This window comes from Neophocaena asiaeorientalis, unplaced genomic scaffold, assembly GCF_003031525.2.
Source record: "Neophocaena asiaeorientalis asiaeorientalis breed wild unplaced genomic scaffold, Neophocaena_asiaeorientalis_V1.1 scaffold540, whole genome shotgun sequence".
NCBI lineage: Eukaryota > Metazoa > Chordata > Mammalia > Artiodactyla > Phocoenidae > Neophocaena > Neophocaena asiaeorientalis.
In genome coordinates, this window is record NW_020172141.1 from 21,282 (window position 1) to 47,423 (window position 26,142).

General features: G+C 43.1%; 1 protein-coding gene across 1 annotated transcript; it reads right to left on the reverse strand.

Moving 5' to 3' along the window:
- Positions 1-10,638: 10,638 nt before the first annotated feature.
- On the reverse strand, positions 10,639-26,085 carry SCO1 (synthesis of cytochrome C oxidase 1). The gene is made up of 6 exons (XM_024753412.1): positions 26,003-26,085; positions 24,863-24,953; positions 21,624-21,821; positions 20,788-20,880; positions 16,927-17,042; positions 10,639-11,543 (listed from the first exon to the last, which is right to left on the reverse strand). The coding sequence occupies exons 2-6, from the start codon at positions 24,891-24,893 to the stop codon at positions 11,409-11,411; spliced, it is 573 nt and encodes a 190-aa protein (XP_024609180.1). The 5' UTR covers positions 24,894-24,953; positions 26,003-26,085; the 3' UTR covers positions 10,639-11,408.
- Between the last annotated feature and the right edge of the window lie 57 nt (positions 26,086-26,142).

The following is a 26,142-nucleotide window of genomic DNA, read 5'->3' on the forward strand; positions in this document are numbered from 1 at the left end:
AAAAAAAAAAGACACATGCACCCTGATGCTCACTGTAGCACTATTTACAATAGCCAGGTCATGGAAGCAACCTAAATGCCCACTGACAGTCGAATGGATAAAGAAGATGTGGTACATACATATAATGGAATATTATTCAGCCATAAAAAGGAATGAAATTGGGTCATTTGTAGAGACATGGATGGATTTAGAGACTGTCATACAGAGTGAAGTAAGTCAGAAAGAGAAAAATAAATATTGTATATTAACGCATATATGTAGAATCTAGAAAAATGGTACAAATGAATTGGTTTGCAGGGCAGAAATTGAGACACAGATGTGGAGAACAAACGTATGGACACCAAGGGTCAAAAGCGATGGAGGGAGGTAGTGGTGCTGTGATGAACTGGGAGATTGCGATTGACATGTATACGTTAATATGTATAAAATGGATAACTAATAAGAACCTGCTGTATAAAAAAATAAAATTAAATTAAAAGAAAAAAGAAAACCAGTGTTCAGAAAAACAAAAACACTTTCGCAAATGCTTTTAGTTTTGGTAATTGCCCCAAACTGTAAAGAACCAACGTGACCCTCGAGTGGGAATGGAGTCTCAAACTGCTTCCTCCAGATAATGGAAACCTAGTCAGCAAACCAACGGAACAAGCTCCCCGGGCTCGCAACTACATGGGTGACTTCCACTGTGCGTGCCAAGTGAAGGAAGCCAGGCCAAAGGCCTCCATTCGGTGTGATTCCATTTGCGTCATATCAGTTCTGGAGAAGGCAGAACTATAGCGTCAGAGGAGAGAGCAGTGGTTGCCTGTGCCGAATGTGGGGTGGGGGGTGACAACAAAGGGAGTCTGAGAGAATTTGACTGGGGGCGGGGTGGTACTGATGGAACTGTTTCGTCTTTTAATTGTGGTCGTGGTTACACAGTGCTTTGCATTTGTCAAACCTTACAGAACGTTCATTGAAACCAGTAAATTTTAGTGTGTATGAAGTTTTTCAACGTTTTAGTAAAAAGAGTGTATATTAAAAAAATCATTCATAAACATACCATCATTAGTAATAACATTTTGGTGTGTATTTTTTTGTGTTTATACAAAAAATGAGATCAAACTTTTGCAGCTTATTCACTTAAAGCATATATTGGACAACTTTCCATATCATTAAACATAAATCAACTCCTCCATTTTCAAGGTTCCATGGCACTCCACTCATAAATGTACCATGGTTTATTTATCCCCATAGTTGGGCAAATAGGTTGCTTTCCATTATCTACTATTTCCACTATTTATTATCACAAAAATGTTGCAATGAACAAAGCTTCGTGCAAACCTACTGCTCTTTTTGTGGATAAAATGCATAAAGATGGAACAGTGGGCTTAGCTCTACGTTGACAAACTGCTGTCCAGAAAGGCTGCCACACTGCATAGGCCACCAGTTCTATGTGAGACAAAAATTCCACCGTTTTAATTTGTATTATCTGATCACTAGTAATTTTTCTTTTTTTGTATGTATGGCTGTTAACTATTTGATATTCTTTTCCGAACTCTTTACGTCCTTTGCCCCACTCTATCTTGGGATGTTCATCTTCTATTTCCTTATGGATTTGTAAACATTCCTTATATGTTAGTGATAGTAACTCTACGATCTTGATCAGGCCTAGCAATGACTTACTCTATGCTTTTTGTCTTTAGTATCATGTTTACAAAAGCTTTCTCTACTATTTTAGCCTGCATTTTATGGTTGCAAAAGACAGAAGCTCATGCAGAACCTCCACAGAAAGGAGGTGGGATGGGGAGGGGGGTAATTGTTAGAGTGGATGTAGGTGACATGAAAATCCGCGAAGCCCAGGAAGCCTAAAGCACTGGTCTCCAGACTCAGGAGCACACGCCACATTGGAGTGTGGGAAGAAAACATCAGCCCTCCTACTTGAGTACATATACGTTTATAGTGTTTATAGGAAACTGGAACAAATGTACATAAGATGTACAAAAATACGTGTTCAGTTTATGGAATAATAAAACAAATACTCAGGTATCCATCACCTGGGCTAATAATACCATTAATTTGTTATCTCATCCTTTCAGATGTCTGCTTTTTTCCCCACATGCTACCCCTGACAACCACTTGCCGAATGTTTGTGCAGTAATACATGTAGATGTGCAAGTAAGTAAATATGCATGTGCTGGAGGAGGCGTGTCAAGCTGTTGACTCTGAGGCCCCACTTGTCTCTGCCCGCCAGCTTCTTGCTCTACCCACAGACCTCCTCTTCCGAGTGGTCTGCACCCGGCTCGTGGTGGCTGCACTGGGCCGGCTCCGGCCCCTCCTCGTCATGACCTTCTTGCTTCCTTCAGCTCCTGTTGCTCATTGGCACAGCCTTCTCCTGTCCGTGCTCCAGAGCTGGCTGGGGCCGGTCCAGCTGTGAACTGGCAGGCTCCGGGCTGCGGAGGGTTTGACCGTGTGGTGCAGTAGACTGCACTGCCCACCAGAGACCCGCGTGAGTGGGCTGCCGCCCTCCGGTGTGTTCATTTTAAAGGAGGATGTAGCATTAGAATCTCTGTCTTCATTTCGTTAAGTTCATTAAGTTCCAGTATTAATTTTTAGTAATCACCACCAGTACAATATACTACCTTTGTTACGCAGTCAAGTTTTGTAAGCCATGTATGTTTCCATGCTTTCACTTGTGACTTGATCCACCTGTTGAACGCTAGGTAAGCACTACACTTTAACAAATCATCATGGCTTTGTAATATATTTTAGTAACAGTAAGACAAGTCTTTTCTCCTTGCTATTATTTTTACTGTCTTCCCTTACTTCCCTGTATCTTTCCTTGAACTATTTTGCACATTTATTTTTCCAGATTAATTTCAGAATCTCTTTTGTTGAGTTCCCAAAAAACACCCCTGCAAATTTTTAAAGTTTATTGAGGTGTGTATGTATAAACTAAATTATACTCTTCATGCCTGTCCCTGTTAAGGGTGGAAGTTGATTCTCTCAGAGCTCCGTAGCCCCACTCTCTTCTGTAACTGAGAGCCTTTCTGGCGTCTGAGCTGACCAAGAGACGGGCAGATTTAGCCTCCCTCAGCTTCATTTAATTACATCGGCTGTTCTCATCAGCCTGACTGCGCGAGGGCAGGATGGAAGTCAAATGGTCCTCAATCTGGTTTCAATTCAGTATTTGAAAATGCTCAAACGGAAATACTGCATTTAGCCTTGATAAAGCCTCACAGGCTAACCAAACAGCCTATTTCTCCTTTTTGCTAGAATTATAGCAACTCAGTGGAGAAACCCTTGGTATCCTATGCTGAACAGAAGTTCTGATAGGAAATGATATATGTCTTTGATTAAAAATTTTAAATGGAGTGATCAAATAATTACCAGAAAATGGAATTTGTTTACTTGAGAGATGCTTTCAAATTATGTGTTTCAAGGAAGCAAAATTAATTAAAGAGCTTCCTGGTCAGGGGAAGATGAATTACTTCACTATTCTTAACTTTTTCTCTTCTCTATTGGGAGAAAATTAGTAGGCTCCGTGGTATTGGGGGCGGGGGGGGGAGCCAATGTGCTGCAGAGCAGTGGTCCTCAAACCTTAATGTGCATAAAAATCACGTGGGGATCTTGTTAAACTACAGATTCTGACTCAGGACACCTGGATGGAGCCTGATTCTGCGTTTCTAGTCAGCTCTCAGGTGATCCTGCTGGTCCAGGGACCACTTCTGGGCATCAAGGCTGTAGAGGGAGGTCTAGGGTTAGCTTTGCAGCAGACTTGCAGACAGGTCCCCCTCGGCCCTTCCTCTCCTACACAGCGAGGACGTACGGGATGGTCTCTGCCACGTCTGATACCGTGATGACACAACAACCTCAAGGTCATCCGAGAGACCTCAGCACCCAGCAGATGCAGAGCCCAAGGCTCTCGAGACTGGGAGGCTCTCGTACCACTTACACAGTTCAGCTTGGCCCCGTACCTCTGCATCATCCCAGTGGAGACTGGATAGGGGGCCCCCAGCTGAGGACCACCCCCTCAAGCAGTACTTCACACGGCTCACGTGTAAGGGCAGCGCCTAGGCTTGGTCCACAGAAAGGGACTCGGCGGGCACACGAGTCACCAGCCCCGCAGCTGAAACTGACCCAGTGCTGCTACCTACAGCCCGAGGGGAAACTGCCTGCCCTCCCCTCTAGTTCGTTCCCCGCTCGGCGTCCTGGGCCCCAGAAAGCGCCCCCATGGCCACTGAGCAAACTGCTCTGCCTCTCTGAGCCGGCCTGTGTTGGCCCCACCCTCCAGCTCGAGTCACCGGAGCTGCTGAGTGGGGCTGAGGAACCCTCGTCTGGCCGCCTGCATGACCCCCGGCCCCATCCCGCCTCTGCTCCGTCAGAGCTTTCCGAGAGGCTCCTTCAGCCGGCTCTCACCTGCAACCTGGAGGAGCTGGTACCGCGCCTCCCCGTGTCCGAGCTGCAGTGAATCGCTGCGCGATTGGCCGATACCTTCTCCACATCGCACTGTTTTCTTTCAAGTGCCCTTCGTGGGAACTCTCCTTCCCCTCCTCAGTTGTTTTCTTTTTTTTTTGAGTTATAGGTTACAGACAGTCAAATGCAAACACCCGAAGTTTATACTTAACATCTCCTGAGCTACGCAAGTCATCGCCCAGATCCAGCCACAGAGCGTCTCCAGGGCTCCGGAAGGACGCCTGCGCGTCTCATAGTAACCGCCCACCTCCTGCCGCAGGCTGCTCTCATTAGCACTGTAGATTAGTATTCCCTGTCCTCACAGCATCTCATCTCATCCTCGATCATCCCTGTTCTACAGATAAAAAATCCAAGACAAGTGAGTTGGTCTTTCTAACCTGGTCCTGTACCAGAGCAGGACCCTGTGGGGCCTTCCCAGAACAGACCCCCTCCCCCACGCCCAGATCCTCCACCAGCCTCTCGCCCGCAGGAGAGTTTTAGCCTCCTAGGCTTTCCCTGAGTTCCAAAGAGAAAAATTAATCAGAGAAGAAAATACAGACGAAAGGAAAAGAGTCATGTAAGACAAAATAAGAAGAGTTTAGCTATTAAAGTCAGGGACCTTTAGTTCCTCCTCAAGGGCTGTAGATAATATTCTGAGCCATTTCCTTTGAGCTGCTTTGCAGATACTGAAACTCCCACCAGGTGGAAGAAGTTGACCGCATGCTGACCACAAGCAGGTAGACTTCAGACCAGCTGGAACCAGGTGGACAGTGTTGACTCTTGATTACCTCGCCACTGACCAATCAGAAGAGTGTCCACGAGCTGATCACGCACCCCACAATGCCCCTCCCTCACCCTGTCTTTAGAAACCTTTCCCTGAAAGCTGTCGGGGGAGTTTGGGCCTTTCCAGCACTAGCTACCTGGACGCCTTGCTCGGTGCCCTGTGATAAATGCTGCACTTCACCCACACCCTGTGTCAGTGCATTGGCTTTACTGTGTGTGGGCTAGTGGACCCAAGTTTGGTTGGGTAAGAGGCCGACCTGAGTACTGCCTCCCCCATGAGTGGGAGTGGTAACCCCTGTGTCCTCCTTGACTGGGTGCAAACACAGTCACATATGCAACCCGGACAGGACACCCCTCCATGATGAGGTGTTGCAGCTCCCTGAAAGCAAAGGACCCAATTTATAAACTTGACTTTTCACTGACTGCATATTCAGTGATATTAAGCAAAAATAGATATTTTTTGGTGTGATAATGAGATTTTTTTTTTTTTGCGGTATGTGGGCCTCTCACTGTTGTGGCCTCTCCCATTGCGGAGCACAGGCTCCGGACGCACAGGCCCAGCGGCCATGGCTCATGGGCCCAGCCGCTCCGCGGCATGTAGGATCCTCCCGGACCGGGGCATGAACCCATGTCCCCTGTATCAGCAGGCGGACTCTCAACCACTGTGCCACCAGGGAAGCCTGACTGTGGTTATTTTTAAGACTGAGTTGGTATCTTCTATAGATATGCACACATGTGGGACTTGGTGGGGTGGGAATGGGTGGAGATGTAGAAGAAAAAGGTCAGCCGCGTTAAGAGTTACTGAAGCTTGGTGATGGGTGTATCAAGTTCACTAAGCTAGGCCACTCTTTGAGTATGTTTAAAATTTCCCACAATAAAAAGGAAACTCAAGTTTTCCTTCAATTAAATATCCACAGAGATGTTCTCCTGAAGTATGACACAAAGTGAGTGACTTTTAAGACCCCCTAGGAGGGGCAACATTAGCGCCCTCAGACTCCTAACGTGAATCAAAGCAACGGTCACGGTGGGTGCCTGGCGGACGGATCAGATGAAGCTCTGCCCTCAGCCCTTCCAGGGACTCGCCGACACTCAAAAGAGAGCCAGAGTCCCTGCCATGGACTCCAGCGCTCAATGAATGTGGCTTCCGGCCCCTTCTCCAGCCTCCTGCCCTCCCTGATTCACCAGCCACTGTCACGCTGGGCTCCTTGCTCTTCTTGAGTGTCCCCTGCTCACTCTGGGGTCAGGGGCTTCCCCCCAGATACTCACATGGCTCACTCCCAGTTTCCAAATGGTCACCTCCTGAAAGAGTCCTTCCATGACCAGTCACACTAACACCCATCCTCGTTACTCTCCAAGCCCTTACCTTCTTTTATTTTTCTTCCCCACTATACGATTATCTGACCCCACTTTATGCATTTATCTGTTGATGGTCTGTCTGCCATACTAAAGACGAGCTCCCCCAGCTAGGAGGGTTCCCTCCTGTCTCCCAGCACAGAGGACAGTCCTGGCACGTGGCAGATGCGCGATAAATACTGAAGGAACAGACGAACCGGCTGCTGAGCACAGCTGGGTGTCCTGGGGCCAGAGGAGGAGAAATGCTCACTCATGACCTGTTGTTGGACCCTCTAAGGCAAGTAAGCACCACCCTGTGAGCCGAGCACCGGCGGAGATGGCACAGAATTAAACCAACTTGGCCTAGACTGGCAGAAACTAGGCCCCAGGAAAATCTGAGCAGCCAGACACAGCAAATGGCCCCTTGGGTCAAAGTGGGAGTGATACTCCATTGTTAAAACCAGAAATCCTCGATAGGAACAGTCACAATCTGACGGAGCAGCTGCACCTGTGGTCGAAGCCCTCGCTGCAGCCAGCAGCCCTCCAACAACCCGCTGTCCTGAGCATCACATTCTAGAACGTGGAGGACTGCCCTCCTCCTTGGAAGACTCAGAGCTGCTTGAAGAGTAACAGGCCCCTGCGCCCACCCCACTCCTGAGGAAGAAGCTGCTCTGACCGTGTACTCATGCCCTGCTGTTCCTGTCAGAACCAAACGCCCCAAAACTTCTGGTTTCAACCTGATGGTTTTTCCCAGAAACTTTTTTTTCTATATTTGAATACCATTTAAGAAAACAGGTGTGAAGAGTTCATTAAGGTAATGTGACCAAACAGCTCCAGGCTCAGGTATGTATGGGGTGGGGGGTGGGGGACAGGAGATGGGGGAGTTCCAGGAATTAGGATACTGCAAGGCAGACTCCAGTGTGGGGAGCAGGGGGGTGGAGGCAGGGTAGAAAACACTTATGATCAAACCCACTTGCTGACACCACCTGTTAAGCATGCCTCAAATCACTGCCCTCATCAGGACCAAAAATAACATCAGTCATCACTTCCTGAGCATGTGCCGGTGTTCCACACGGCTTCTCTAACCCTCACAGCGACCTCACCACACCAGTGCTATCATATCCCCAGGTGACAGGTAAGAAAAGTAAGGCTGCGAGAGGTTACCTTAGCATCGTCAGGATGGAAACCAGGCTGGTTTCAGGGCAATGAACTCCTGAAGAGTAACGCACGATGAACGGACAGGCTGCGTGCAGGCGCTGCACACCGGCCACCCCTGCAGGGGAGGAGCCCGAGTCCGGCCAGCTCTGAGGGTTACTGGCCGTGTGGTCCCCAATTCCATGTCACCATTCCCAGAGAACGAAGTCTCTCCACCAACACACCTGAAATGATGCCATCGATCAACAATGGTGAGGGGACAACTGAAGTTTGCCCTGAAAGCTGTTTTTTTCCTCTAGTGAATCCACTACCTAACCTTGGCAAGAGGGGGATATTTCGGGCTACCTTCAATAATATAATTATACAAAATATAACAAAAATAACAGCTACATAAAAACTGAGCAGCACTGAGCTAGTTTAACAAGTGTTCATAACTGGAGCCTGAGAACACAGCCTGCGTGGGTCCTTAATACTCTGGAATGATACCCACCCAACAGTAAACAGCAGTTGCCTATGAGGAAGGTGGGGCAGTGCTGGTTACAGAGGCTTGAGCTTGACCTGCCATGTCTAATTTTTTAAAGGAACACAATGGTGGATTTCCACAAGAAAAGATTAATGTTGAAGATCCAAAGGAAATGCATCCAAATAGTTTCCTGGTGGTGGAACAATGGTGGTTTAAAATTTTCTTCAACTTTTCTGTATATTCCAAATTTTTATGTTATAATCATGGAAAGACAAACTTTAAAGTACATTCTTAAATGAACAGAAAATACCTAAGTTCTAAAGAGGGTATGAAGGAACACGTGGCTAGAGGTTATTAATTGTACCTCATTAATAAATAGGAATAACCACCCGTATCTTTACAGAGTAATGTAACTCAGAACTACGAGTAGAATGTATCAGCTAAATGGATGAAAAATGCTTGTGTGAGACTGCTCTTTGAAAGGGTAGCTCTCTCTCACACACACACAATTTAAATTGTGCTATATGCAAAATAAAACACTTCTTTAGAGCACTATTGGTGATTTGAAAATTTTAATTTCTTTTAACCTTGTATTTAAAAACAATGAGATATTTTACAGTCTCTCATGCAGATGCATTCACAATTTCAAATCATTTACTGGGTTCACATTAGCTGTCCAACCCACACAGGCCTTCTACCGGTATTCAGTGAGTCTCAGCTCTTACACCTGAGCTATTAGCTACCTCACGGACAGCCAGATGCAGAAAGTAATTCTGGGCCTGCTGCATGGACAGCATTCTTATAATTTTCAAATAAATGCCATTTCTTCGAATATTAATTCCACTGAACAGTCCAGCAAAAGCACCATAGCCCATCCAGGTCAAGGTCTGCAAGTGGCACTTTGCTGAGAGGCAGCCTTGATTTTAATTTCCCGAGATTCACAATGGAAAGGCTGCCCCATGGGTGCACAGCGCCCCCGTTCTGTCTGGGTTCACAAGGTCCCCATGAGTGCCCCACAGCACTGGGACAGGCAGGGACCTGACTAGAAATTGGGACCCAAGTTCTAATCTAGATTCAGGAGTGAAGCCAGCACCTTAATCTCTGGGATTGTCCGCTCATGAGTAGAGAGATTTGGATTGTCATCTCTGAGGTGCCTTTCCCTGCTTCTAAGCCTCTAAACTTGACACTGGAATGAAGAGCAAATAAAAGTTTCTTCAAAAGCTTCTGTTCCTTTTCTGGATCATGACACAAGCTCTAACCTGCAACAGCTGAGAATGAAGACTGAATTTTCTCCGGCACAAGCTGCTGCCAAGTGATCCACACAAACGTTCTGTGGCTTAAAACAGACCATCTTTTCAAACGTCTGGCATTTTAGATACTTAAGATCTTTGTTACATGAGAGTAGTCTTTTATTAAGTTCCTCACGTTCTTGACAAGGTTCCTGGGAAAGTCATTCCAAACCAACTACTCCTGAGTTGAAGTTTATATAAACTAAATCTTGGTATTTTTTTAGTAAGGGAAGCTTAAAGGAGAATGGCACTGTATGAGTTCACTAGGGCGCTTTCACAAAGTACCACAGCACCGGGGCTTGAACCACAGATGTTTATTGTCTCAGCAGTTCTGGCGGCTAGAAGTCCCAGATCAATGGGTCGGCAGGGCTTGTTTCTGGAGGCCTCTCTGTGTCTTCACGTGGTCTCCTCTCTGCCTGTGTCCCAATATCTTCTCATAAGAACACCAGGCATGTTGGATGAGGGCCTTCCCTAAAGGCCTCATTTTAACTTCATCACCCTTTTTAGAGACTGCCTCCATTGGGTTAGGACTTCAACGAACACGTGAATCTGCGGGAAAATTCAGCCCATAACCACTACAGAGTTTATGACTTTTTTCACATGCCTTGACATATCTATAGTAGGTTTTAACATTAAGTATTGAGAATTTAAAAACCAAAAGACAGCGCCATGTCGCGTGCACAGAGCACAGAACTGACGCGCAAGGAAAGCCCGTGTCTGATGAGGCGCCACACCTGTTACGGTTTGTTGAGACTTTCAGAGGCTTTGCGGCAGCTTCAGGTGGAGAATGGTGATAAACGGTCAAGTCCAGACAGCAAGGAAGTTTTGAGTAGTTTTTGTTTCAGAAACAAAAGCCAGCATCTTCCTGAATGGCTGTCTGCCTAGCACTTTGTGGATGGATACACCAGAAGATGACGCACCTAACTCACCCAGATGCAAACCTGCCCCCCCCACCCTCAAAACCGTCTCTCGAGGCCCCAGTCCCCCAGCCACCGCATCAGAGGCACCTGGGGTGGCAGGTGTGAACGCAGGTCATTGCATCCTTCCTCAGCTCAGTGAACCCAGCCCTGGGCCCGGGAACCTGCACTTTAACAAGCACCCACCTACCTGCCCCCTCGAGTCTGGGGGTCTCAGCCCAGAGAGCTATAAGCTGCCATCTCTGCACCCACAAGAAAGGCCACGGTTGTCCAAGCTGCAAAAGCACACCTTTATTTCAGACAAGTGCAATCCGGTACAGGCAGGAAGGTACTCTGTACACACTCATGATCTGTATCCTCTTACACCCATTTGGCAGGTCCCTGAAAGCCTGGCACATCATTCAGCTAGAAATCACATGAAAGGTCCCTAGGGAATCTGATCTAATGGTTTGCCCCAAACAACAGCTTTTCTCTACATTAGTAAAATCAGCACCTGCTGACAGGGGAACACAATGCAAACCTGACAGTGATCTTCATTAACAAGCAAGACTACACTAATGCTTTCAAGCATAAAGATTAACTGTGAATGTCAGAGAGCCTAATTTGATTGTTATCAGCCACCAAGAACTCAAAGAGGAAAGCAAGGTCACTATGGAAGTTACGCTCTTTCTGGAAATTCACTACAACCTGCCAGAGCAAGAGTCCAAGACACTGGAGGGACAGCCATGCTGATCAGAGGGCTCTGCTCACGTGGAGACCCCACGGCTGCGTCTTTTCCAGCTGTGTCCTTCCCTGAGGTCCATTCTGCTGGCTTCACGGCAACTTGGTCCTCTGGTCTCAAGGCGACCATTTGGGAGACTTCTGGTTAAGAATCCATCCTTGCTGAACCCAAGAGTAGCATGCCCTGCCCAAAATTTAGGTGTTCTCCTGGTATGAAGGCCATTCTGTAGGTTGCATGTATATACATATAAGTATCAGCCCCTACGGGAGACAAAGCTTCCTTCCTCTTTAGCAGAATAGCGCACGGCCGCGCTGCTTTGGCTAGCTCTTTTTCCTGTGTTCCCTCATGTGCGCAGCAATCAAACCAGCTATTTCTGCATTCTTCTTGTTCTGGCCAAAATAATCTAGAAACTCACCATCTGGTCCAATCAAGTACATTATGATTGTATGATCCACCTGCAGAGAAAGGGGGGGGGAAGGAGAGGATGACAAAAAGTTCACCAAAATAAGCTGCTTATTTTACTGAATAAATGCTACAGGATAAGAGACTTCACATTACTAGTTAAGCAACCTTTGTAGCATCTATTATTTATGGAACAGGCCTAAGTCTATTATACTAAATACACAGCAACGAATTATCTAAAATCTTTCCAGAAATTTGCCGACTATTGCCTGACACATCAGCTAGAACTTGGAATTCTTTTGGTTCAATCCTTAACACACTCATCCACACAATTTCTGAGAAAAGAATGCACTTTTAAGAAATGGCCACTGCCAGCCTTCATTAAACAGCCAATGCTTGGGGAACAGCAAAGCCTGCTTGGGAAGAGCCTACATTTATGAGTAAAATATTTCATCTGATCCCTTAACCATATTATAAAGAGACACCACACGGGATTAAAAGTGTTGGTGAAAAATACTTTCTTTATTAAGTTCTAGGGTATATTCTTTTATGTTTTAGGAAGAACTGGTGATCATTCAACAGGCTAAATTCTGCTTACCATGTTATATTACAAACAAAAACAGAAAAGTAACCACTAAATATATAATATATAAATTCTAATACAGTATTTAGTCCTCATATTAGCGATTCAAATGGAAACATGACAACGAGTGTTGTCCTCCCCTAAGGACAATCCTACTACGCTGAACAGTCCTACCTGAAGCACATCACCCAGAAGTTCCTCAGCAGCCGTAAGTGCTACACCCCCAAGGAGTTACCTTAAATCCATTATCCAATTTCATGGCAAAGTTCTTAAAGTGTTCCTAGCTCCACCTAAAGTTTAGACTAGCCATCAATTTTTTTTAGTTATATGCTTCCACAAATCCAATTTTAAATGAGTTGAAGACATGGCACTTAGAATCCTTGGAATTTATTCCAGGCTTGATTGCTGTTTGGCAAGACAAAAAGACAGACAGGAATGCGATCATACATACCAAGCTGGAGACACCCCAAATATACCCAGACACACGATGTGTCTGTTAGGTTACCGTACTTTTATACACACACATCCATAGAGAGTAAGTGGAAAGAGCCACTTGCTTATTCACATAAGGAAAGAATGTAGACCCAGAGGGCTCAGACAGCTGGTGATCTTGAGGGGGCTGGGAGTAATTCACTGCGGGAGGACAGGGAACCCGCGTTTCTCCAATTTTCTGACAGTCAGAACCAGGTCTCCAGGTGTCTCTTAAAGCCCTACTCCACAGCTTACACCTCTCTTTCTCCTCATTTCTTCCTCTTTCCTATTCTTTCTATTCTCTCTCCCCCTTAAAAGACCAGAATTTCAGCATGCGTTGGGCTTATTTTGAGTCTTCTTCACATAAATTACTTTCTAATACATAATAAAAAAATTGTTCTACTCAAACTGTCAAACTTGTCAGTGGTCAGGTCTCAGTGTTCACTTGGGTTGTGGGCACAGCAAATCATATGTAAATAAGAATGGAAGAATACACAGTAAATGTATACAATGAAGTCTTCCACTCCTTCCAGACTCCCAGAGTCCCTCAGTTCTCCTCAGAGGGCACCACTACCACCAGTTCCTGCTGTTACTCTTCGAGAGAAACCCTCTGCGTCTATTAGTGTGTCAATAACCATCTATTTCTTTTTAGACAGAATTAACCACACACTATACCTGTTTTCTCACAGAAAAGACCAGAATTTCAGCATGCGTTGGGCTTATTTTATGAGTCTTCTTCACATAAATTACTTTCTAATACATAATAAAAAAATTGTTCTACTCAAACTGTCAAACTTGTCAGTGGTCAGGTCTCAGTGTTCACTTGGGTTGTGGGCACAGCAAATCATATGTAAATAAGAATGGAAGAATACACAGTAAATGTATACAATGAAGTCTTCCACTCCTTCCAGACTCCCAGAGTCCCTCAGTTCTCCTCAGAGGGCACCACTACCACCAGTTCCTGCTGTTACTCTTCGAGAGAAACCCTCTGCGTCTATTAGTGTGTCAATAACCATCTATTTCTTTTTAGACAGAATTAACCACACACTATACCTGTTTTCTCACTTAGCAATATACTGGACGTTGTTCTGTATCAGTACATATATAGTAGCCTTTTAAAGAATGGTTGCTTGGTTTCCAGTCTTTTTTACAAACAAGGCTATAGGTTATCTCTGTAGGACAAATTCCAGAAAATGGGGTCTCTAACCTAAAAAGTATTCCACTTTAAATGCTGATGATACTGACAAACAGCCTTCTTATGAGGGCGTATCAGTTTAATTCCCATCAACAATGCATGGAAGTGCCAGCTGGTCCAATTTCACTCCAACACTGCAGCATTTTCCCTTTTCCTAAATTAGATTTTGACAGTATCTTTGGCCTTTCTGATCTAACAGGTGAAAAATGGCATCACATTATACAATTCACATTTCTTTTATTGTGAATAAAACTGAACATCTTTTCTTAGGTGTGAAAGCTATTTGTATTCTTTTGCGAAAGTATTTCCTAATTAATATTTAGAAAATAATGTAATACTATACATATAACGCAATGATGTGCACATTTAGCTTTCAGTGGAATTCTAAATGCTTGTAACCTGCGTTACATATACTATGGGTCAGAGGATGCCACCCGTATTCAAAGCCAGAAGCTCACCTCTGTTGCTATCAAGATTAAGAAAACTTCATTCCTTTATATCTCAACCTTTAAGGTACTCCCTCATTCCCTTCATGTCCTTAAATCTTAAGAGAAGTTTCCCATACCATGTTGCGGATTAAAATCTGTAACCTCAAAGGACAGAAGTCATAGTAATGAAAAACCCAAGAAACTGGAGAGTGTCTCCCCCTACTGGTTGATTTGGCAAATGTACAGCAGTGAACTCACTGATTCTTATCAAACGTCACATTCTTATGGCAGTAGACCAGTATTTACTTGTCAAAATGGGGTCTGGGATGGGTTCTAGAGGATCCAAGAATCTCCGTAAGACGTACATATTTACATCTTGATTTTTAAGACTAAAAAACTTAATATCCATATTCTGGATTATCTGCATGGCTACCTTAGAGTGCAAATCTCAGTGCCCAAACCTTATTTGATTTATGTTTATGAGTTCACTGGCACCTCGCCGTATACTGCTGGTTACAGTCAGACAAGAAAAAGATGCATTCTTACTAAGTCAAGACCAACCAGTCCCGGTAGGCTACACAATGGAAGGTTTCAAAGTAATTTAAATAAAAAACCACGAGGGGCGGCTGACTATAGAGGTGGGTGTCACATTCCTGTGGTGAGCAGCGCTTCAGTTTCAGCCAAGTATCTCTTACTACTTTAACTGGATGTTTTACTTGTTTTTTTTTTTTTTTTTTTTTTTGGCGGTACGCGGGCCTCTCACTGTTGCGGCCTCTCCCGTTGTGGAGCACAGGCTCCGGACGCGCAGGCTCAGCGGCCATGGCTCACGGGCCCAGCCGCTCCGTGGCATGTGGGATCTTCCTGGACCGGGGCACGAACCCGTGTCCCCTGCATCGGCAGGCGGACTCTCAACCACTGCGCCACCAGGGAAGCCCATGTTTTACTTGTTTATAAGTTGTTTGCTCTAATTTGTAAAATTAATTTTAAGTCTAGAATTATGAGCTATAAGCAACAAGACTAAAGGGTGTTACCTAGTTTACGACTGTACATATGTAAACAGTTTAATAAAACTATTCGGCACTGGAAGTCAGACTGACTAGCTCAGCTGCTCCCACTGTCATCACAAGTTAAACCTCAAAACCAGTCAATACAACTCTTTCATAGGAAGAGTAACGAATTCTGAAAAGCTCTTGTTTCTCCACAGCTTCCTTTCTGCTCTCCTCTCATTCTTCTCATGCTGCTGGTGTGACAAGAGGAAACCACAATAGGGTCCCTCTACTTTCCTTAAACTTAGGGTGTAAGAAGAAAATGCTAATTTTTCTTGTCTTTTTCTCCCATGAACCCAAGTTTCCCTAAGTCTATGAGGCACCAGAACTAGAAAATGTGTGGGCTTAAGGCAAAGGGACCAGAAACGTGCTTTTAATTTAGGCCAAAGGCTACAGTGCTGGGACTTCCCTGGGGGTGCAGTGGTTGGGACTCTGTGCTCCCAGTGCATGGGGCCTGGGTTCGATCCCTGGTCAGGGAACTAGACCCCACATGCGTGCCGCAACTAAAAGTTCGCATGCCACAACTAAGAAGCCCGCCTGCCACAACTAAGACCCAGCACAACCAAATAAATAAAATATTAAAAAAAAAAAAAGCTACAGGGGCACATGTGCTCCAGGTTCAAAAGTGGTGAGGAAATCACAGTGGGCCATAGAGACAAAGCACCACAGTGGGATGTCCCCTCTGCATGTCACTCTTGGGAGCTGGCCATGGCGTTGCGGGAAGAGCAACGACTCAGGATCCTGACCATCTTTCTTCCTACAAAACCAGCTCTGCGGCTGGAAAGGCTCTTATGATTAATCACTTTGTCTAACCAATACTATAGAGAAACTAGAGCATGACAACTGAGGAAAAAACCTGAAATGATACTAAAATACAATGTCAACTCTTCATGTGATAGGGAAAAACGTCCACACTGAGAAGGAAACTGGATGCGTACGGGTGGCGCTTATGCTTCACTGTGAAACCACTGACTAGAACAGAACAAGGTGACCCAGGACTCCTGGGCAGTGCTGATGAACGTGAAGACGGCTCTTTAATATAAGAGCTATAGAAGAACAACCTGATAGAATTTGTTCTTCATCGTTAAAAAAACTTTTATTTTTTAATTAATTAAAAAAATTTAAATTAATTAATCCTAATTATGTAGAGCATAATAGCTGCAAATGCAACTAAACACAAAATTACGCAAACGCATAGTTGGTATGAAAAGAAATCTTATGGGAAGTCTAGTTGCCTATGGCTTTCTTTTCTCCTGCTTTTCAGAATTCTTACTCACTCAACCCAAAAACGCAGTTCCCTACGGCCTAACACTACTTCTCAAAAGGAGTATATTTCTTATACGTCTTCATTGAGGGCAGAGAGAACCAATACGATGTTTAGCAACTAAAATGAGCTTTGCCCCAAACGATTATATTATATTATATTGAATCTAAGATATCCCTGATTTTATATTGTGCTATAATTTTATGTGCCACTAGAAAAGCAGGCAATTAAACTCTAAGAACAATGAATATAAATTAAACAATCATCCTTCAAAAAATACATATACTTCTTCTATCCTTTCAAACATCCCTAATTATTAAGGAATTTGCTATGATCTCAGATTATCTTTCGTTTTAATTTCATTTTTAAAGCCAGTCATCACGGAAAGCTATGTGAATGTCTGGGACCTGGGAGCCTGTCAAGGTGTTGAAAGCTGTGCATTTGCTTACTATGTAGTCCTCATCTTCATCCTTGGGGCCAGGGCTGTAATACACTCTGAATGCTCTGGCCACTCGATCGATCTCTTCTTTTGTGCCAGTTAAGCCAATCAGTTTGGGAGAAAATTCTAAATAGAAAATGAGAAAGACAGTGAAAAAGAAGCAAGCAAAACAACCATCCCTACACTTCAAAAAACAGTATCCGTTATACAGCAGCCCTACTGCCACTTTCTTCCTGTGAGTCCCTAAACATTTCTTCATGTTTCAAAGAAAAACAAATTCGCATAGAACAAATGAAAATTCTCCCCTGTAATATATGTTACATTCACCAAGATAGATCACACTGGAATTAAACTAGAAATCAATGGCAGAAAGATATCTGGAACATCCCCAAACTCATGGAAATTAAACACACTTCTAAATAACACATGAGCCAAAGAAGAAATCTCAAAGAGAAATTTTAAAAATATCTTGAATAAAATAAAAATGGAAACACAACTTATTGAATCCATATAGTAGAAAAGAAGATCTAAAATCAATAATATAAGTTTCCACCTTAGGATCTAGAAAAAGAGCAAATTAAATCCAGAGTATGCAGAAGAAGAGAATTAGAGCAGAAATCAATGAAACTTAAAACAGGCTATTAATAGAGAAGAGCAATGAAACCAAAAGTTGATTTTTGGTAATATGTAAGTCAAATCCTTTCATGACTAGTAAAGAGCTGGAGGGAATATATTCTAATTATTTAAATCACAATTTTTGTTAATTTAGTGGTTCTTAAATATTTAGGTGTAGTTCTGAGATATGCTGAAGTTTAAAGATACTATTATGAATTAAGCACGACCGTTTTCCATTGTATCATATGAGAAAAAAGTTTGCTTGACAATTAGTTCATACCAGATCAAAATACCTGTATCTCATTTTCTAACATAAAACCTCACAGCATGCACCTGCTATTAAGTTTTTGGAATTCACGTAAGTAAGCTGGGGAAGTCACTTAAAAGACCTGGCTTCATCAGACTACTGAGCCGAGTCCAACATTTAACAGCAGTAGCTTCTTCCAAAGGGAGAGGCAGCCTATTTTTATTCTTTGGACTAACTCATTCTAAATTGAAAAACTGCTCAGGTGCTGAAAAAGCAAGGTGGCTTGTTCTTCTTCCCTACGCTCTGACTAAATGAAGAGAAGGTGAGTGAGGCCTGAATTAGTTGCACATCCAAACCTTTTCAAAAAATTGTTGAAATTGCAGTTAATTTTCTAAATACCAACTTAAATATTTAAAAATCCCCCCCAAATGCAACTAGAAATGATCGCATCATCAATCACTGTATGTACCTGCTGATGAAGAATATTACTGTAAGGTTTTGGTATTTCCATTAAGTATGGCAACTCAAATGTCTATTCATTTGGGGATTCTCTAAGGTTTGGTTAATATGTGATAATAAACAATTGCCAGTATGACACACATTTAAATTGGAGATCATTTATCACCCAATGAGTTACACCTGCTTTAGAAAATAACGATGCTATTGCTCAAGTTTCTGACGTACCTGTAAACTGTGGACATAAATTCTGCTTATATATAATAAAAACTCTAAAACTTCAACGAGAAAACAAACCTTTGTAACCTTGGGTTAGGCAAAGATCTCTCACATAGGAAACCAAAAAAATTATCTATAAAAGAACAAGCTAATAAACTGAACTTCATCAAAATGGAAACTGCTATTCAAAAGCCATGGCTGACATGACAAGCCAGACTGGGAGGAAATATTTGCAAATCATACACCTGATAAAAGACTTGTATCAGGACTATAAATAATAAATAAATAAGTAAAAATAAACAGCCCCATAAAAATGAGTAAAAGATGTGGAGACGCTTTACCAAAGAAGACATACAGATGGCAAATAACGGCATGAAAAGATGCTTAACGTTAAAAGTTATTAAGGGAAACGCATTAATAAAACCACAATGAGATACCACTAAGCACCTACTGAAGTGGCTAAAATTAAAAAGACTGGCCCTACTAAGTGTGCAAGGATGTGGAGGAGCTGGAGCTCTCACACTGCCAGCGCGAGTGTAAAAACGTACTGCCATTTCGGAAAAAAGTGGCAGTTTCTTAAAAAGTTAAACATTCACCTATCATATGACCCAGCCACTCCACTCGCAGGTATTTACTCAAGAGAAATGAAAGCGTGTGTCCACACAAAGACGTACGTGTACATATGAGTGTTCAGCAGCTTTATCTGTAATAGCGAAAGACGGGAAATAACTCCAATGTCCATCGATGGGATACTACTCAGCAATAAAAATGAACTGTTGACACACGCTACAACATGGATGAATCTCAACAAAATTACACTGAAGGAAGTCATTAAAAAGAAAGCATATACTGTATAATTCCATTTACATAAACTTCTAAAAATGCAAACTAATCTACATTGATGGAAAGCAGATCAGTGGTTGCCTGGAGACACGAGGTGGGTGCAGAGGAGGGACATGAAGGAGGAATTAGCAAGGGACATGGAAGCTGCTGGGGGTGATAGATACGTTCACTCTGACTGTGGTGATGGTTTCCCAGGTGCACACATGTGTCAAAAGGTAACACACTGTGCACTTGAAGTATGTACTCTTTTTATATGTCAACTATCTCTCAATACATGAGTTAAATAATAAAATATACAGCTGGTCTTACATAAGACACATTTTAAAATAACTCAAAGTTTTAGTGGATATGCATTAGAAGGTATCACACAATAAAAATAAATAGAAAACTATTCATTAGTCCTTCTGACCAGTAGCTTAAATCAATTCCACCATACTTAAAATGGAAATTCCTGATTTTTAAGCACGCATGTTCCACACACTAGTACAACAACAAAACCCGTCTGATCAGATTTTTATTCTCATCACTTTTTTCAGCTTAAGAAACTTGAATTCAGAGAAATTACCCAAGCTCACAAGAACCCAAATATTCACCCTTAATTCTAGCATAATTTATAGTCTTTAAAAGTACCTTCTAGGGCTTTCCTGGTGGCACAGTGGTTGAGAATCTGCCTGCTAATGCAGGGGACACGGGTTCGAGCCCCAGTCTGGGAGGATCCCACATGCCGTGGAGCAACTAGGCCCGTGAGCCACAATTACTGAGCCTGCGCGTCTGGAGCCTGTGCTCCGCAACAAGAGAGGCCACGATAGTGAGGCCCGCGCACCGCGATGAAGAGTGGTCCCCGCTCGCCACAACTAGAGAAAGCCCTCGCACAGAAACGAGGAGCCAACACAGCCATAAATAAATAAATAAATAAATAAATAAAATTTGAAAAAAAAAAAGAAAAAAGGCAAAATTCCTTAAAAAAAAAAGTACCTTCTAATAGTTTTTAAGTGCATGTTGAGATGTCTGAATTGAAATTCTTCCTTAAAATGGTTATAAATGTGTTTATCATTAATATTTTAGATTTATAAAATATATACTATGAATTCAAAATGTGCTTATATTTCATAATTTTTCTTTAATCTCCCAATGAACATATTCCCAGAATGTCTGTCTGTCCTAATTTTACAAAGGGAAGAGTAAGGTAATCAGAAGCAATGTGTCCCCTCAATTCAAGGGTCTCTCTACTTTGTTGATATATGAAGGCCAAGTTCAATCTTTCCTCTGTGACAAAATAAAGAGCCCTGCACCAGGAACTGAGAGGCCTCTTCCTTATTTATTTACTTACCGGCCTCAGTCACAATTCTGAGACTCTTTTCATCCACCTGTAAAACTGGTGACAGTACCATATATCCCCTGTATCTTACAAAGCATTCCGAAGTCCAAATAAGCCGATCTTTCAAAAACTGTAAGAGCTAAACATATGTAAACTATTGTGAATAAACACACCTTTTACATAATTTGCGATGGCTTCTTTTGTGTCCCTCTCCGGGTCAATAGTGATGAAAAGTGGAGTTAAATCTGGCAGAGTTGGAATACTATCTGAAAGAAAGTTCTCATTAATCAGTATTCACATTTTAAGGGAAAAGAAAAACAGCAATTACAGCAGCGTGTAGGGAGTGCTACAGCAAGGTGTTAAGGCAACACAGAGGGACATCTAACACGGATGGGGAAGGGGATGGGACAGCCTCCAGGAAAGGCAGATATATATATATCTGTGGTGCAATCAGATAGATAGCCTATCAAATATCTGCACCCCTGCACACATGCTGTTACTCAGAATCACATCACGTGGATATCCTGTCTCCTAATCCAATGCAATGTTTGTAGGATTCCCCCGCCCCACCCACCATTTCTCAAGGGCAAAGAAACTATTGATAAGGACTGAATATCCTGGAACAATTCATTTTAAGAAGGATATACATCACAGACCATACCACAGATTTCCTAGTCTAACCATCAGTCACCAGGGAAAAAGCAATGGCAGTGTCAGTGATGAAAGGCTACAAAAAGAAAGGGACACAAAGCAGAGTTAAGGGAGACCCAGACCACACCAACATTTTTAAGCAACCTAACATTTAGCATCAAAACAAGCTTCCTTTGGTAAAGAATAAGGTCATGGGAATCACAGCCACTAACAAGCCTAACACTGAGATTTTATGTTCTCACAAACTGAATAATTACAACCCTCCACCTAACAGTAATATAAGAATGTGAAAAGCATAGTAACATTAGGGACATCAAGTAAACACATACTTTTTTATAGCAAGAGATGGCTTTCTTACCTATTTCATCCACAACTTGAATCATTTTTTCTAGTTCTTCTGGACAGATATCAGGGCAATGAGTGAAACCAAAATAAATCAATACCCATTGACCCAGGTAGTCCTTATCAGTTTTGGGCTCGCCAGTATGAGTTGTGAGGGAAAATGGACCCCCAAGTAAAGGCTTTCCGATGCTTCGCTGCCGTTCCTTCTCCAGCTCTTAAACACACACGAACACACACCGAAAGGGAAAAAAAAAGTCAATCTAACCACAGGTACTCAAATGCCTGATCTATGGTTCATTCTATACTACTGACTGAGGGCACAAAATGTGGAAGAAATAGCCTCAGTTCTCAAGAAGCTTGAAAAATCTTTTAAGAGAAATAAGCGTAAAACAATAAAATAAAATCAAACGCTATTGTATATAGTAAGGACTACAAGAAAAGAAAGTGGTAAAACTATTTTCTTCCTCCTCCAGAACAATTCAGTCCTTAGCCATCAGGTGTGGCCACGATGGGGGTGAGGGCAGAGCAGAGCAGAATGTCTGAGCCCAAGTGGGTGAGGTGGGTGGCCTGGCAGTGGGTGTCTGAGCCTGGGTGTGCTGAGGAGGGCAGCTGTGTGAGGAGAGGACAGCAGCGATGGGAGCTCAGTTACACACAGGGGCTTGACCAAATAAGTAAATACATTAAAGAGCTATGGATGAAAAAGGAGTTAGATCGATGGAAGGAGAGAAAACTAGAATGAACGCTGAAGTATTGGAAAGAAATGGGAGGTACAATACAAACTTATAGTTTCAATATATATAGATACAGAAATAAGTATAGATGTAAATAAGCACATCTCTCTCATAGCTCTGTCCACTGAAAGGACCCAGGGGCGGATACACCCCAATAGCAATGAGCTCATATCCTGACTTCTAATATCCTCCTCCACTAAAAGGAAATGAGGCTTTTTAGAGAAACGGCTGATACCAGGACTGGGGCAGAGAAAGTACACGAACCTAGAACATCTTTTTGTGTCACAATTAAGAAAGAACCCAAAGCACATAGGAGGCATGTCAAAAGGAAACAGAAGCCTGTGTCGAAGGGGCTCCCACTGACCAATCTGGGACGATGTGAGCGTCAAACCAAAGAGAATGATGGATTACAACTCACTGGCTTGCTAGGAAATCATGAATCACACTGATATAAATAAATGAATTGAGAGTTTGATGGGGAACAGAATATTTACATGTATAAATACATAATATTTACATGTGTAAATGTACATCACAAAATACACATTAATTACATTTCCAGTAGAGAAGCCTGACAGACACCACCTTAAACAAGTGATCAAACTGAACTTAAATCAGTAATGGGACAAACTGAAATCATGACACCTGACTAAATGCAATGAGAACACAGCGTCCTGAATCCAACCATGAGAAAACATCAGACAAACCCAAACGAAGGGACAGTCTACAAAATAACTGGCCTGTAATCTTCCAAGCCGTCAAGGTCATGAGAGTCCGGTAAAGGCTGAAAAACTGTTACAAACTGAAGGAGACCAAAGAAAAAACTAGGTATGAGGTGTGGCTCTGAACTGGATCTTTCTGCTATAAAAGGAGGGCATCAGTTGGGACTTCCCTGGCAGTCCAGTGGTTAAGACTCTGTGCTTGTACTGTGGGGGGCATGGGTTCAATCCCTGGTTGGGGAACTAAGATCCCGCATGCCACAAGGCACAGCCAAAAAAATTAAAAATAAGTAAAATAAAATAAAATAAAGGAGGGCATCAGTTGCACAGCTTGAATGAGGTCTGAAGATTGAACGGTGTTAACATATTGATGTTAATTTTCTGATTTTGATGGCTGCATTGTGGTTATGTTGGAGAATGTCCTTGTTTGTAGAAAATACACAATAAAGTATTGGGAGATGGTGAAGCATCATGTCAGCGAATACTCTCAAACAACTTAGGCACACTTTTTTTTTTTTCCAAAGAAGATGTTGGGGGTAGGAGTTTATTAATTAATTAATTAATTATTCTGCTGTGCTGGGTCTTCGTTTCTGTGTGAGGCCTTTCTCTAGTTGTAGCAAGCGGGCGCCACTCTTCATCGCGGTGCGTGGGCCTCTCACTATCGTGGCCTCTCTTGTTGCGGAGCACAGGCTCCAGATGCGCAGGCTCAGTAGTTGTGGCTCACGGGCCTAGTTGTGCCGCGACATGTTAGATCTTCCCAGATCAGGGCTCGAACCCGTGTCCCCTGCATTAGCAGGCAGATTCTCAACCACTGAGCCACCAGGGAAGCCCCAAGGCACACTTTTAATACTGTTTCATAATACAAGTTTTTATAAAACAAAATTATTAACTGAAGGTGAAATTCCAAACTAAAGTCATAAGAAGCTTGGCTTTTTCTACAACCGTCTCTACCATTACTTTCCTAGTTTGTCAGGTTTGTTTCATTTTGAAACTGAAGGAACTTAACTGCTTATTAAAATATGAAAATCATATCAATAAAACACTGCTTGCTACACAAAAGAAATATAACTGTATATCAATATGGATCTTATATGCCTAAAGTTCTAAAGCCTATGAATTTTCACTCCCAGCTGTAAATATTATCCTTTGTATAATGTCATCAAAAGAGACTCTCTAAAGAATCAAAACAGAGTTAAGTGATACTTTAAAAGTTTACTGGAAACTTCTAAAACAAATCTTAAAAGTCCTGAAATATTCCCTAAAATATAAAGTTCTTGTAAACAGTTTCTAAACACTCTTGAGTGTTAGTCCAGAGCCGTTCCTTGCCGTGAAATTCCCCCTGGCCTGGCAGAACCTCATCTAGTGAATCCTTCACTTCTGTGTCTGTTTCACTGTCATGGGCGCCTCAGTGGCTGGACTGCACCTTAGTCATCTTTGCACCCTGGACTTCTTACTATCTACATCCAGATCTGTCCACAGTAAGTCTTTTCACACGGTTAGACAGTGGTGCCCTGAACACATAAGACAGTGGAAAAACAGGTGAAATCCAAATAAAGTTTGTAGGTTAGGGAACAGTACTGGATGAACTTTCATTTCTCACTTTTGATAAATTAGCCATAGTTATACAAGATATTAACATTAGGGGAAGAAAGGTGAAAGGTACATGGAAACTATCATTTTTACAACTCTTCTGTAAACCTAAAATTATTTCTAGATAAAAAGCTTAAAAACAACAATGACAAAAAGATGACAGTCCACAGCCAGGAAGGATTTTATTCAGCGCTGACCAGATGATATCTACTTACTCTCTGTCTTTTCTTTCTTGAAGTACTTCATCCCAGCCAGTAAAACTCCTCCAATAGCAAATGTGATGGCTAAGGACTTCCAGGAAACAGGCTACTGGGGCAGAGATTTCAAAAATAAAAATACGAAAAAGATGAAAACATTTAATCACACTAAATTTATTACAGTATTTTTGAAGATACCTACACACAGGCCTCGATCTTGTTAAACGGACAGCATGTTTCACGTTACTTTGGGATGAGAAAATACTGAAAGTTTCTGGGGATGCAGTTGCATCTGGGCTCCTAACACAATTACAAAGGCACTTCTTTCCAAGGGAAGGTTCCCTAAGTCGATTTCTTTTCATGTGGAAAAAAAGACCCAAGGCTCAAGCACCATGATTGTTACCACGTGTGACCCAGATCCCAACTGCTGATTTAAAAACCTGCTTGTGCTTTGAGAATACATAGAAATAAACCAAATAAATTTAGGAGGTTAACCTAACTCTGGCTTCCAAAAGTAAAGGCAAAGTAGAAGACAGCTAAAAGTGGAACGTCTTGCAAACGGCATCATTATTTCTTTGTACTTTCTCCAAGTCCCAAGATAAAATAACTCATTAACCTTCCCCCAGCTCCGAAGACCACTTCTCTTGCCTATCACTAGAGCCTAATGGCTCTCAAGTTCTTTTGGGGTCAGAACTAGAACCCGGGAGAAACCAAAGAAAAAAGGCATATCCAGCACGCCACTACGACCCACATGTGCTCAATTTCAGCATATACACACCAGACCTCCGAAGGGAGAGCCAAGTGATAAATAATAAAAATGCTCTGACGCGCTTCAATCATGGGAAACTTAAGGTTGAGACCCAGCCCCCACGCTCAGAACACCTGAAACTTATTTTCTTGGAGCAAAAGCTAACTAAAATCCAAGCCCGGGTATCTAACCACGTGGAGAGGGTGTCGGTTCTGAGGTTCTCTTTACCGCTGAGGGTCCGGGCAAACCGGAGGAAAATGAGGGATGAGATTCTGTGACCCAGGGAGGTCAACCAGCGGAGTGGAGGACAACTTGAGGCCGAGCGGTTTCTGAGGTTATGACCAAGTGGCATGGGAAGGGCGCGGAGGGTTGACTGGCGAGCAAAGGCAGGGCTCCAGGTGTGCACTCACCCGGGGCTGCGAGGGGCGCGTGGGGTCTCCGCCGCCCTTCGGCTCCGGTCCTGACGACCCGGGCGGGGGCTGCCTCGCCGTGCTGAAGACCGCGCCTCCTTTGCCCCGCCCCTCGACTTCCGGCACCGTTTCCGCTTCCT

Excerpts from the sequence above, each read along its gene's own strand:
- SCO1 (XM_024753412.1), bottom strand. The coding sequence starts at position 24,893 with ATGAAGTACTTCAAGAAAGAAAAGACAGAGA. Across the intron at positions 20,881-21,623 it reads TCAAGTTGTGGATGAAATAG|ATAGTATTCCAACTCTGCCA; the intron begins GTAAGAAAGCCA and ends ACTTTCTTTCAG. Across the intron at positions 17,043-20,787 it reads CATCGCAAATTATGTAAAAG|AATTTTCTCCCAAACTGATT; the intron begins GTGTGTTTATTC and ends TTTTCTATTTAG.